We start from the raw sequence: 12,019 nt of genomic DNA, 5'->3' as shown, positions 1-12,019 counted from the left end.
TATATATACACACACACATGTATATATATATATGTATATACACACACACACATATATATGTGTGTGTTTTCTTACTGTACTTTAACTCTGAGATTTATTTGGTTGTTTTCTTCTGTCGTCTTCTACTGAATAAGTTGATAAAAGCGTTTGCGTTGGACTTCCTGTTGGACACGTGATTGATCAGAATGTAAACACGTCTCTCAGCCAATCAGCCGTCATGTTTGTTTGTAGAAATCTTTATTGAATCTTTAGATGATCAGTGCAGGAAACAAACTCCTCATTAATTCATTTAACATCTGACTCCTCACACAACACACAGGCTGGAAGAACAAACTAATAATCAATAATCAATAATCAATAATAATAATAATAATAATGATGTGTGAAGCCAATGCAGCTACAAGAAAACACATTCAGTTGATAGAAAAACAAACACATCAACAACTAAATCTGTTCAAAAACAAAACTACATTTTTACAAACAAACAGAAAATCTTCATTCGTCTCCGTCTGAACTTTCACTGCGGCGGCGACTCCGAGACGTCGAGCGACTGTCGGACAAACAAACAAACAAACACACGTCACACAACCACAGCTGATGGTTATTTATTGAGATAAGAATGTTGTGAGGTTGACTCACCTTCTAGCTGGAGATCCAGAGCGAGATCGACCCATCGATCCAGACCTGCGGACACATTCACACCTCAGTAGTGAACATTAACTCGTCAGCTGACTGCTGCTTATCGACATCACCATCATTCACGTGGAGTCGTGTTTCTAGCGACTCCTGACGGAAACATCTGGAAACATTTAGCTGCTAAATGCTCCACTATGTTCACCAGCTAGTCTACAGCTGACTGTGTGTGTCAGCAGGTAGTGAACAGCAGCTGTGAAGCCACGCTGGGAGGGAAACCCTGAAACCCTGAAACCCTGAAACCCTGACCCAGTAAACAACCAGCTGATTCTCTGCAGGTTCATCACTACGAGCCAATAACACATCACATCAAGTTATTTATTTATGAACAGTCAGAAATCAGCTGACAGAACAATAATCAGCAGCTGATTCTACTCAAAAACTGTTTCTTGTTCTTTCAGTCGGATGTTTGAGCTTCTCTCTGAGCTGAATGTTTTTCCAGTTTGTCCAGTTTGTAACTGACAGTGATGTGGAAACTTTACAGTGAAGTAAATTTAATACATTTACATATTTATAGATGTTGGATTGTTTTTAATGAGGGAGGAGAAGAAGAGTCTCAACCTGCTGATTAAACATTTTTTCCTTGAAAAGCCAAAGCAGACACACATTCATACATAATAATAATAATAATACTAATAATAATACAAATACTAATAATATACAAATAATAATAATAATACTAATAATAATAATAATGATAATAATAATGATAATAATAATAATAATAATAATAATAATACTAATAATAATACAAATACTAATAATATACAAATAATAATAATAATACTACTAATAATAATAATGATAATAATAATAATAATAATAATAATAATAATAATAATAATCATAATAATCATAATACTGTCTGATCACAGCAGCATCTCGTGGACGTGTCAAACATCTGATCCTTATTTATTTTTTATTTATTATTATTATTTTGTTTTGTTAAATATATGATGTAATTGTGTTTTTATGTTCATGTTTGTTTTGTTTCAATATTTGTCCGATAAAGTAAAAATAATAAAGAAACGAGCTTGTTAACCTGAGCTGCTGTTCATTCATTCACTCGTTCATTAATTCATTCACTGGTATCAAAGTGATTGATCAGCTGGATGTTAGTTTCTAACTCTGTCTTGTTATATGAAGCTTCAGTAATAATCAATAATCAATAATCATGTTTCCTCTCAGTTTTCATGTTGCTGATCATCTTTACATCCATATATTTGTTACTGACTGATCCAAACTATTCACTCATTGTTATTGATCATTGATTATTATTATTGATTGATTATATTATTATTGATCTGATTGATCAGCTTCTGTCACAGCTGATAAACGTTGACGTCTCTGCGTCCGCTGGACTCAGACGGAGGCTCCGCCTTTTCTCTACCTGTTGCCATGGTGACGATGGCTTTTTACATTCACCACACTGATCGATCAGACTGTTAAAGATGCTTCCTGGAGCCGCCTGCGGGCGGCGCTGCATCACTCACCTGCTGCGACCTCGAGACCTAGACCCGGACCCGGACCCGGACCTGGACCTGCAGCGGAGGAGAAACAGGATGAGAAAATGAAAACATGAAGCGTGTTGTTACAGCTGCAGTTTACTGTTAGAGTCCTGACAGTGATGACATCACAGCGGTCTGACCTGGACCTCCTCGGCGTGGCGGAGCGAGACCTTCTGGGGGAGGACCTGGACCTGGACGTGATGACATCATCAGCAGGTGAGACAGGTGATGTGAAACAGTTTCAATGTGAAAACAGTTAAAGGAACAGTCGGGCTCGTTTCAGCTGCTGATCAGAACACTAACATGCTTTCATATTGATTATCGGTTCATTGATTACTCATTATTATTACTCATCATGTGATAATTAACATGATGTGTTGCTGGACTTTAACTGACAGTGAAGAGGCAGAATCGAACCTGCGGCGTTGCAGTTACGCGGCAGGAAGTGTTGCAGCTGTAATAACTGATCTGTTTCATTGATTTAATCAGATGTTCTGTTATATGTGATATATAACAGCTGTTGGGACGTTTAACTCCAGAAGATATTTATTAACTAACTAGTTTTTCTTCTTTTATTTCAGCCTTTAGTCCTGCTGGCATGTTTGTGATTGTAAACTGGTTCCAGTAAAGCCCAGTAGACTCTGATGGAACTGCATGTTTCAGCATCGTCATGACAACGGGTCAGTAGATTGCAACACATTAGTAACCATGCGACTGGAGACATGAAGAAGAAAACAAACATGATTTCTGATCAGCAGCTGATCGTCTTTCTCTTCACTGAGACTAAACAACTAAAACAACAGAAGTTTATCAGAGTTTGAAGGTCTACGATCTTCAGGGACGTTCTGCAGAACTTCATGTAGAAGAAGAATAATAAACTCAATAAAACCCGACAGAGCCCGGCTGGACCAGAGGCGGATCCCTGAGGACCTCCGGGACGTGGCTCACCTCCTCCCTCGGCTCCGGCTGCGACTCCTGCTGCGGGAGTAACGCCTCCCCCGAGACCTGGACCGAGACCTGGACCTGGACCCAAACCAGAACCAGGAGAGCAGCAGTCAGAGAGGATCGATGCGGTGTGATAAACTACAGCTGGCAGTGAAGGTTACTCATGCAGAGGAAGAACAAGTGAAGACTGAAAGACTGTAATCCACTAAACCTTCAGGTCCTGCAGGTCTGCAGGGCGACCCTCTTTGGACCCGGTTCTAGCAGATCTAGATGATCTAGAAGATTTCTAACGATGATCGAACTGACACCAAATCGCTTGATTGAGACTTGATAGCAGCGAGGCGGGTCTGTTCCTCGTTACAAAATAGAAGGCCGAATTAACGAGGCGGCGCCGGTCTGGCTGAGCCGCCACAGACCTTAAGAGTTCAGTTCAGTTCAGCTTTAGTCAAGATGGTCTCATGAAAGCTTTTAGGATCTGAATCAAACGATGGAACCTGAAACGTTCCGACCTGTTAAACAACATCTCACAACATCATCTGATACAACATGAGGTGACGGTGCGTTCAGACACAATGCAGCTCGACGCAGATTCACGCGGTGAGTCAAAATGTTTTATGAATAAACTTCATGAACGTACAGAAGAGATGAGGAAGGAGACGGGAGGTCAATCACAGAAAGAACCGGAGTCTCTGCTGAGTTCTGAGTTCAGTCAGAAGCTGAACGGAGAAACACAGAAACTTGCCAGCTTACAGCTGATATACAGTCATGAACTTTGGCTGTTTGGGGCGAATAAACACAAATAATCCAGCGGTCAAACTCATGTGAGTAACGTGAGGCCAAAATTTGCTTCGCATTCTGTCTGAACTCACCGTTAGACATCAACAAGCATCACCTGCACACCTGGATCCTGCAGGTGGTCGAGGTTCACAGCCGGACTGGGTTTATGTGCAGCTTCACAGAGAATAATTCACTACGATTCTGCCGTCGCAATAATTAACACGAGTTCAACAGATCTCTGCAACATTTATGATCTTCAGTTTTACTAAATTACAGCAACTTTTTTACATAAACGTCTAAACCAGCAGCTGCTTGTGGTTTGGACCAATCGTGGCGTTTGGTGTGGTGGTAACTGACGTCATTCAGGTGGAAGATGGACAAACACGATGCCATAGACGAGCAAAACTATTCCTAAATGTTCCCAAATGTTCCCAAATGAGGTTTGATTCAGTGAGTCAGGAGACATAATCTGCCTCAAACATAAACATCAAACTAGATTTATTTTAATAACATTATTGATGATTTTATTTGCTGCTGATGTTGAGCTGAAAGTTTATTTAATAAAGGTTATAAATGGAACTCAAGTACAGTATTTTCTGTTTTATAGAACCTTGAGTCCTCATGGTTCTCATGTTCAGCTGAACTATAGTTGTTTCTGTGATCTGCAGGAAGTCGTTACATACGACTTTTCACTGGCAGCAGTTTAAATAAATCACATTATTTTACTTTGCTTGTAATTTTACCACAATAAGAGACATAAAACATCACAAAGCTGCTGTAAAATCAAACATTTTTGGCCTCAATAATCACAAACAGCCTCTGAAATGCTGGAGCAAGTGAATAAATACTGAAACATCTTTGTGAAGCTGCAGCTGAGTGAAAACTGTGTTTGTGTTTCATGTTTTCTATCTTTCGACCAATCTATCGACAGATAATTAATCTGCAAATAATCGTTTATCTTGTTTTTTTAGCAGCTGCTCAGCTGTGTTATGAGCATCGACTCTGTGGACGTTTGTTTTGTGAATATTTGGACATATTTGTGTTACATTCATGTTGTTGATGATGAAGCTCAAGGTTGAAAGCTCAAGAAAAAGCTGGTAAGTCGACCTTGAGTTAAGATGCAGGACTAAAACTAACAATTATTTTCATGATCAATGAATCTGTTGATTATTTTCTTGATTAATTGATCAGTTGTTTTTCTTCTTACAAAATGACTCAAATAGATTAACTGATGTTCAAAATAGTTGCTGATTAATTTAATAGTTAGCAACTAATTGATTAATGGATGTAGCTCCGACGTGGTTTAGACTGAAAGCTTTTAAGATTCACCCTCTGACATCACCAGATATCGACCAATCAGAGCTCAGACAGACAGGTATAAAGACAGTAGAGAGAGGTGAGCTCGTCCAATCAGGTTGTCGGATGGTTGGTGTGATGTGATAAACCCCGCCCGGCTGGTTTGTCCTCCTGACGAGGACTTCCTGTTGGATCCAGGTGTGAAACATTTCTGTAGCATCAATCACGCAGCCGAGCCTCAGTCACACAACACGCTGATCAGCTGATCAGGTGCATTGATCATTGATTGGAACTGATCACATGTTTCTAGATTGATCTGTGAACTAAACATTATTATTCAGTCAGTTCTATTTCTATATGTGGTGATGTGTTTAAGAGCAGAGACTGTTTCAGTAAAATACCTGATGGTGCATTCAAGGACACTCTGTTACTCTGCCTGTTTGACTCATTTGTATAAACACTGAGTCTGAGACTGTTTCTGCAGTTATTTACATAAATCTGCAATATTAATGAGCTCCTACTCTGATTGGCTGGAGGTGTGGCCCCCACCTTCACCCCCAGCCAATCAGAATACTCCCTGATGAAAGCAGCAGCATGTTTAGCTGCAGTAATGTCTGCAGCTGTAGATGTTAGACGGTATATAATCTATGAAGCAGAGTCTGAACCTGCTGCTGCTCAGCTGAGACTCAACAGGAAGTTTCAGGACGGCGAGATCGAGTCCAAGTTTCCTCTCAAAGCAGCTGGAGGCCGTTAGCTTAGCTTTAGCAATACTTCCTGTCCTGCTTTACTCGCCATGCGGCTGAAACTCAACAACAGAAGAGACTGAAATATCTCAACAACTGTTGGACATTTTCATGTTCCCCTCAGGATCAATTTAAATAAATGAATAAATTTAATGAATTAATTAATTAAAAATGAAATAACCTTGATCCTTTTGACTTTTCATCAGCTTTAGTTTATGACCAAATACCTGCCAGGACGTTCCCCCGCCGCGTTCAGGTCACATCAGAGTTATTAGAATTACGAGATTCCGACTTGTAAACAGAGTTCACTTCAACGGGAAACTCCGACTCTCTGAAAGCTCTGATACGTTTACTGCGACGCTTCATAAACACACGACGGAACATCTAACAAACATCATGATGTAAAGACGCAGAACTGAAGACGACCAGCAGGCGTTTCAGATGATCCTCCCAGGCGCCGCCGCCGCCGCCGCCTGCAGCATCTTAAAGGTTAAACATCATCTGGAGGGAAAAGTCTCGTTCACTTCAGTTAGCAGTGATCAATACGTGTGTGTGTGTGTGTGTGTGTGTGTGTGTGTGTGTGTGTGTGTGTGTGTGTGTGTCAGTGACTGAAGCTCAGCTGCAGTTTTAACTGGATTCAAACAGCTGATTGGTGTGAGCGTGTGTCGCTGTTGTCACGGTTACCTGCTCCTACGGCTCCGGCGGCTGTAGCGGTGACAGTCGTAGGCGTAGTGACCTTTTTCTCCGCACTCGTAACACTTATCATCCGGGTCGAACGGCCGGCGGGCGGGCGGCCGCTCGTACCGAGAACGCCGCGGCATTCCCGTAGAGAGTTCCACCCGCACACGACTCCCACAGATCGTCCTGAAACAACACGTACATGGTTCTAGATACACGTTCTACTGGCAGCAGCACGTACATGGTTCTAGATACACGTTCTACTGGCAGCAACACATACAGGGTTCTAGATACACGTTCTACTGACAGCAACACATACAGGGTTCTAGATACACGTTCTACTGGCAGCAACACCTACAGGGTTCTAGATACACGTTCTACTGGCAGCAACACCTACAGGGTTCTAGATACACGTTCTACTGGCAGCAACACATACAGGGTTCTAGATACACGTTCTACTGGCAGCAACACATACAGGGTTCTAGATACACGTTCTACTGGCAGCAACACCTACAGGGTTCTAGATACACGTTCTACTGGCAGCAACACGTACAGGGTTCTAGATACACGTTCTACTGACAGCAACACATACAGGGTTCTAGATACACGTTCTACTGGCAGCAACACCTACAGGGTTCTAGATACACGTTCTACTGGCAGCAACACATACAGGGTTCTAGATACACGTTCTACTGACAGCAACACCTACAGGGTTCTAGATACACGTTCTACTGGCAGCAACACCTACAGGGTTCTAGATATACGCTCTACTGGCAGCAACACATACAGGGTTCTAGATACACGTTCTACTGACAGCAACACCTACAGGGTTCTAGATACACGTTCTACTGGCAGCAACACATACAGGGTTCTAGATACACGTTCTACTGACAGCAACACCTACGGGGTTCTAGATACACGTTCTACTGGCAGCAACACATACAGGGTTCTAGATACACGTTCTACTGGCAGCAACACCTACAGGGTTCTAGATACACGTTCTACTGGCAGCAACACATACAGGGTTCTAGATACACGTTCTACTGGCAGCGACACGTACAGGGTTCTAGATACACGTTCTACTGGCAGCAACACATACAGGGTTCTGGATACACTTTATACTGGCAGCAACACATACAGGGTTCTAGATACACGTTCTACTGGCAGCAGCACGTACATGGTTCTAGATACACGTTCTACTGGCAGCAACACATACAGGGTTCTAGATACACGTTCTACTGGCAGCAACACGTACAGGGTTCTAGATACACGTTCTACTGACAGCAACACATACAGGGTTCTAGATACACGTTCTACTGGCAGCAACACCTACAGGGTTCTAGATACACGTTCTACTGGCAGCAACACGTACAGGGTTCTAGATACACGTTCTACTGGCAGCAACACATACAGGGTTCTAGATACACGTTCTACTGGCAGCAACACATACAGGGTTCTAGATACACGTTCTACTGGCAGCAACACCTACAGGGTTCTAGATACACGTTCTACTGGCAGCAACACGTACAGGGTTCTAGATACACGTTCTACTGACAGCAACACATACAGGGTTCTAGATACACGTTCTACTGGCAGCAACACCTACAGGGTTCTAGATACACGTTCTACTGGCAGCAACACATACAGGGTTCTAGATACACGTTCTACTGACAGCAACACCTACAGGGTTCTAGATACACGTTCTACTGGCAGCAACACCTACAGGGTTCTAGATACACGCTCTACTGGCAGCAACACCTACGGGGTTCTAGATACACATTCTACTGGCAGCAACACCTACAGGGTTCTAGATACACGTTCTACTGGCAGCAACACATACAGGGTTCTAGATACACGTTCTACTGGCAGCAACACCTACAGGGTTCTAGATACACGTTCTACTGGCAGCAACACCTACAGGGTTCTAGATACACGTTCTACTGGCAGCAACACGTACAGGGTTCTAGATACACGTTCTACTGACAGCAACACCTACAGGGTTCTAGATACACGTTCTACTGGCAGCAACACCTACAGGGTTCTAGATACACGTTCTACTGACAGCAACACGTACAGGGTTCTAGATACACGTTCTACTGACAGCAACACATACAGGGTTCTAGATACACGTTCTACAGACAGCAACACGAACATGGTTCTAGATACACGTTCTACTGACAGCAACACATACAGGGTTCTAGATACACATTCTACTGGCAGCAACACGTACAGGGTTCTAGATACACGTTCTACTAGCAGCAACATGAACATGGTTCTAGATACACGTTCTACTGACAGCAACACATACAGGGTTCTAGATACACGTTCTACTGGCAGCAACACGAACAGGGTTCTAGATACACGTTCTACTGACAGCAACACATACAGGGTTCTAGATACACATTCTACTGGCAGCGACACATACAGGGTTCTAGATACACGTTCTACTGGCAGCAACACATACAGGGTTCTGGATACACTTTATACTGGCAGCAACACATACAGGGTTCTAGATACACGTTCTACTGGCAGCAACACATACAGGGTTTTAGATACACGTTCTACTGGCAGCGACACATACAGGGTTCTAGATACACGTTCTACTGGCGGCAACACATACAGGGTTCTGGATACACTTTATACTGGCAGCAACACATACAGGGTTCTAGATACACGTTCTACTGGCAGCAACACATACAGGGTTCTAGATACACGTTCTACTGGCAGCGACACGTACAGGGTTCTAGATACACGTTCTACTGGCAGCAACACATACAGGGTTCTGGATACACTTTATACTGGCAGCAACACATACAGGGTTCTAGATACACGTTCTACTGGCAGCGACACGTACAGGGTTCTAGATACACGTTCTACTGGCAGCAACACATACAGGGTTCTGGATACACTTTATACTGGCAGCAACACATACAGGGTTCTAGATACACGTTCTACTGGCAGCAACACATACAGGGTTCTAGATACACGTTCCACTGACAGCAACACATACAGGGTTCTAGATACACGTTCCACTGACAGCAACACATACAGGGTTCTACACAGTTAGTATGCTGTGTGTGTGTTAGTATGTGTGTGTCCGTGTTAGTATGTGTGTGCGTGCATGTTAGTATGCGTGTTAGTATGCGTGTGTGTGTTAGTATGCGTGTTAGTATGCGTGTGTGTCCGTGTTAGTATGTGTGTGCGTGCGTGCGTGTTAGTATGCGTGTGTCCGTGTTAGTATGTGTGTGCGTGCATGTTAGTATGCGTGTGTCCGTGTTAGTATGTGTGTGCGTGCATGTTAGTATGCGTGTGTCCGTGTTAGTATGTGTGTGCGTGCGTGTTAGTATGCGTGTGTCCGTGTTAGTATGTGTGTGCGTGCGTGTTAGTATGCGTGTGTCCATGTTAGTATGCGTGTGTCCGTGTTAGTATGTGTGTGCGTGCATGTTAGTATGCGTGTTAGTATGCGTGTGTGTGTCCGTGTTAGTATATGTGTGCGTGCGTGTTAGTATGCGTGTGTGTGTGTGTTAGTAAGCGTGTGTGCGTGCGTGTTAGTATGCGTGTGCGTGCGTGTTAGTAAGCGTGTGTGCGTGCGTGTTAGTATGCGTGTTAGTATGCGTGTGTGTGTGTGTGTTAGTATGCGTGTGTGTGTGTGTGTGCGTGTGTGTTAGTATGTGTGTGTGTGGTACTGACTTGCCGTCTAACCCTCGGACGGCGTCGTCAGCGTCTCGTGGATCTTCAAACTCCACGAAGGCGAACCCTGGTGGGTTCCTGGCAATCCAGACCGTCCTGAGGGGGCCGTAGTACCCAAACGCCCGCTCCAGCTCGCCTTTCCCCGCCCCTGTCCCCAGGTTCCCCACATACACCTTTGTCTCTGTGGAGCAGGTAACAGCCAATCAGATGTCAGTGTATAATAGTGCGCTGCCTGTAACCAAACTCCATTCATTTCTGTTACTTTAAAGCCTCATTGCAGACAGATTGACTTCCACTGACGGCAGAATATTAATTTAAAGCACCTGGTACTCGTCAGGCTTCTTAAACGATCCTCCAAGCAGCATCGTATTTTATTAAAACTTTATCTTAGACTTTAGAACCTGTTGGTGGCGCTAGAGGATCATTAAAGAGACAGCTTAGCTCAGCAGCTAACTGTAACACTACTGGATGTTATTAGCTCAGCAGCTAACGGTAACTCTACTGGATGTTATTAGCTCAGCAGCTAACTGTAACTCTACTGGATGTTATTAGCTCAGCAGCTAACTGTAACTCTACTGGATGTTATTAGCTCAGCTGCTAACTGTAACTCTACTGGATGTTATTAGCTCAGCTGCTAACTGTAACTCTACTGGATGTTATTAGCTCAGCTGCTAACTGTAACTCTACTGGATGTTATTAGCTCAGCTGCTAACTGTAACTCTACTGGATGTTATTAGCTCAGCTGCTAACTGTAACACTACTGGATGTTATTAGCTCAGCTGCTAACTGTAACTCTACTGGATGTTATTAGCTCAGCTGCTAACTGTAACTCTACTGGATGTTATTAGCTCAGCTGCTAACTGTAACTCTACTGGATGTTATTAGCTCAGCAGCTAACTGTCACTGGATTTAACATGATGACATGTTACATGACATCAGCCTCAGTCACAGCTGCAGTAAACTCTGAATCATAATCTGACAGGCTAATGCTAACTGAACTGTGCGGTACCGGACAGTCACAGCTGCGGTACCGGCCCGTAAGAACACAGGGCGGGTCACAGTTACCTCCTCCGTACCGACCAGACCGGGACATCTTCACCGAGCCTCCACCGCCCCGCTCCGGTTAGTTTAGCTGCTAGCTGCTAGCGCGCTGACTGACTGGGGCGGAAGTGAAGTCAGCAACAATAACAAGCACGCAAAATACTTCCTGTCAGTCTAGTTTACTATGTCTTGTGTCAAATGTGGGGCAACGTGTCACTGTGTTTTTAACTGTTCTAATGAATCACATTCATGCAATTGTTTACAGCAGTGGTTCCCAACGTGTCTGACCTCTGACCTCGTCACGTGTTGCAGTAGAGTTTTTTTTTAAAAATCATTTTGTCCATAAAATGTCAGAAAATAGTGAAAAATATGTTAAAGTCCCCACAGTCCCAATCTTTCTACTGTTATTACTGTCAATAGCAGAATATGTTTTAAACTCTTAATATATTTATACTCCTTTTAATTGGAAACTGTTATTTATTATTACTTATCACCTGACCTGTTGTTGTTTCTCTGTCTTATCATTTACCAGAATCACTGATTCTGTTTCTGAATCTAAAGCACAAAATACTTTGTATTATTGGAAATCAACTGGCATTATTAAACATGCCATGACAGACTGTAATAACATCTACCAGCTCCATTAAA

The 12,019-nt window shown here is 43.1% G+C and overlaps 1 protein-coding gene across 4 annotated transcripts; it reads right to left on the bottom strand.

Moving 5' to 3' along the window:
• Nucleotides 1-215: 215 nt before the first annotated feature.
• LOC137180452 (serine/arginine-rich splicing factor 7-like) lies at nucleotides 216-11,839 on the bottom strand. 4 transcript variants are annotated; one of them, XM_067585832.1, is made up of 8 exons: nucleotides 11,396-11,814; nucleotides 10,335-10,511; nucleotides 6,647-6,826; nucleotides 3,150-3,224; nucleotides 2,342-2,392; nucleotides 2,187-2,234; nucleotides 640-684; nucleotides 216-550 (listed from the first exon to the last, which is right to left on the bottom strand). In XM_067585832.1, exons 1-8 carry the CDS (start codon nucleotides 11,421-11,423, stop codon nucleotides 438-440), a joined length of 717 nt encoding a protein of 238 aa, XP_067441933.1. In that variant the 5' UTR covers nucleotides 11,424-11,814; the 3' UTR covers nucleotides 216-437. The 4 variants fall into 4 exon arrangements, with proteins under 4 accessions (XP_067441933.1, XP_067441934.1, XP_067441935.1 ...); XM_067585833.1 differs by having other exon boundaries at nucleotides 10,331-10,511; nucleotides 11,396-11,695; XM_067585834.1 differs by lacking the exon at nucleotides 3,150-3,224 and having other exon boundaries at nucleotides 11,396-11,839.
• Nucleotides 11,840-12,019: the final 180 nt, after the last annotated feature.

The sequence above is a fragment of the Thunnus thynnus genome, chromosome 3 (assembly GCF_963924715.1).
Source record: "Thunnus thynnus chromosome 3, fThuThy2.1, whole genome shotgun sequence".
In the NCBI taxonomy this organism is placed as follows: domain Eukaryota; kingdom Metazoa; phylum Chordata; class Actinopteri; order Scombriformes; family Scombridae; genus Thunnus; species Thunnus thynnus.
The sequence above is the reverse complement of the archived record's forward strand: the minus strand, read 5'-3'. Positions and strand labels throughout refer to the sequence as shown.

Coding starts and splice junctions, on each gene's coding strand:
- LOC137180452 (XM_067585832.1), bottom strand. CDS start 11,423: ATGTCCCGGTCTGGTCGGTACGGAGGAG. Junction 3,225..6,646: donor CGCCGGAGCCGTAGGAGCAG/GTAACCGTGACA, acceptor GTTTGGGTCCAG/GTCCAGGTCTCGGTCCAGGT. Junction 2,393..3,149: donor AGCCGGAGCCGAGGGAGGAG/GTGAGCCACGTC, acceptor CATCACGTCCAG/GTCCAGGTCCTCCCCCAGAA.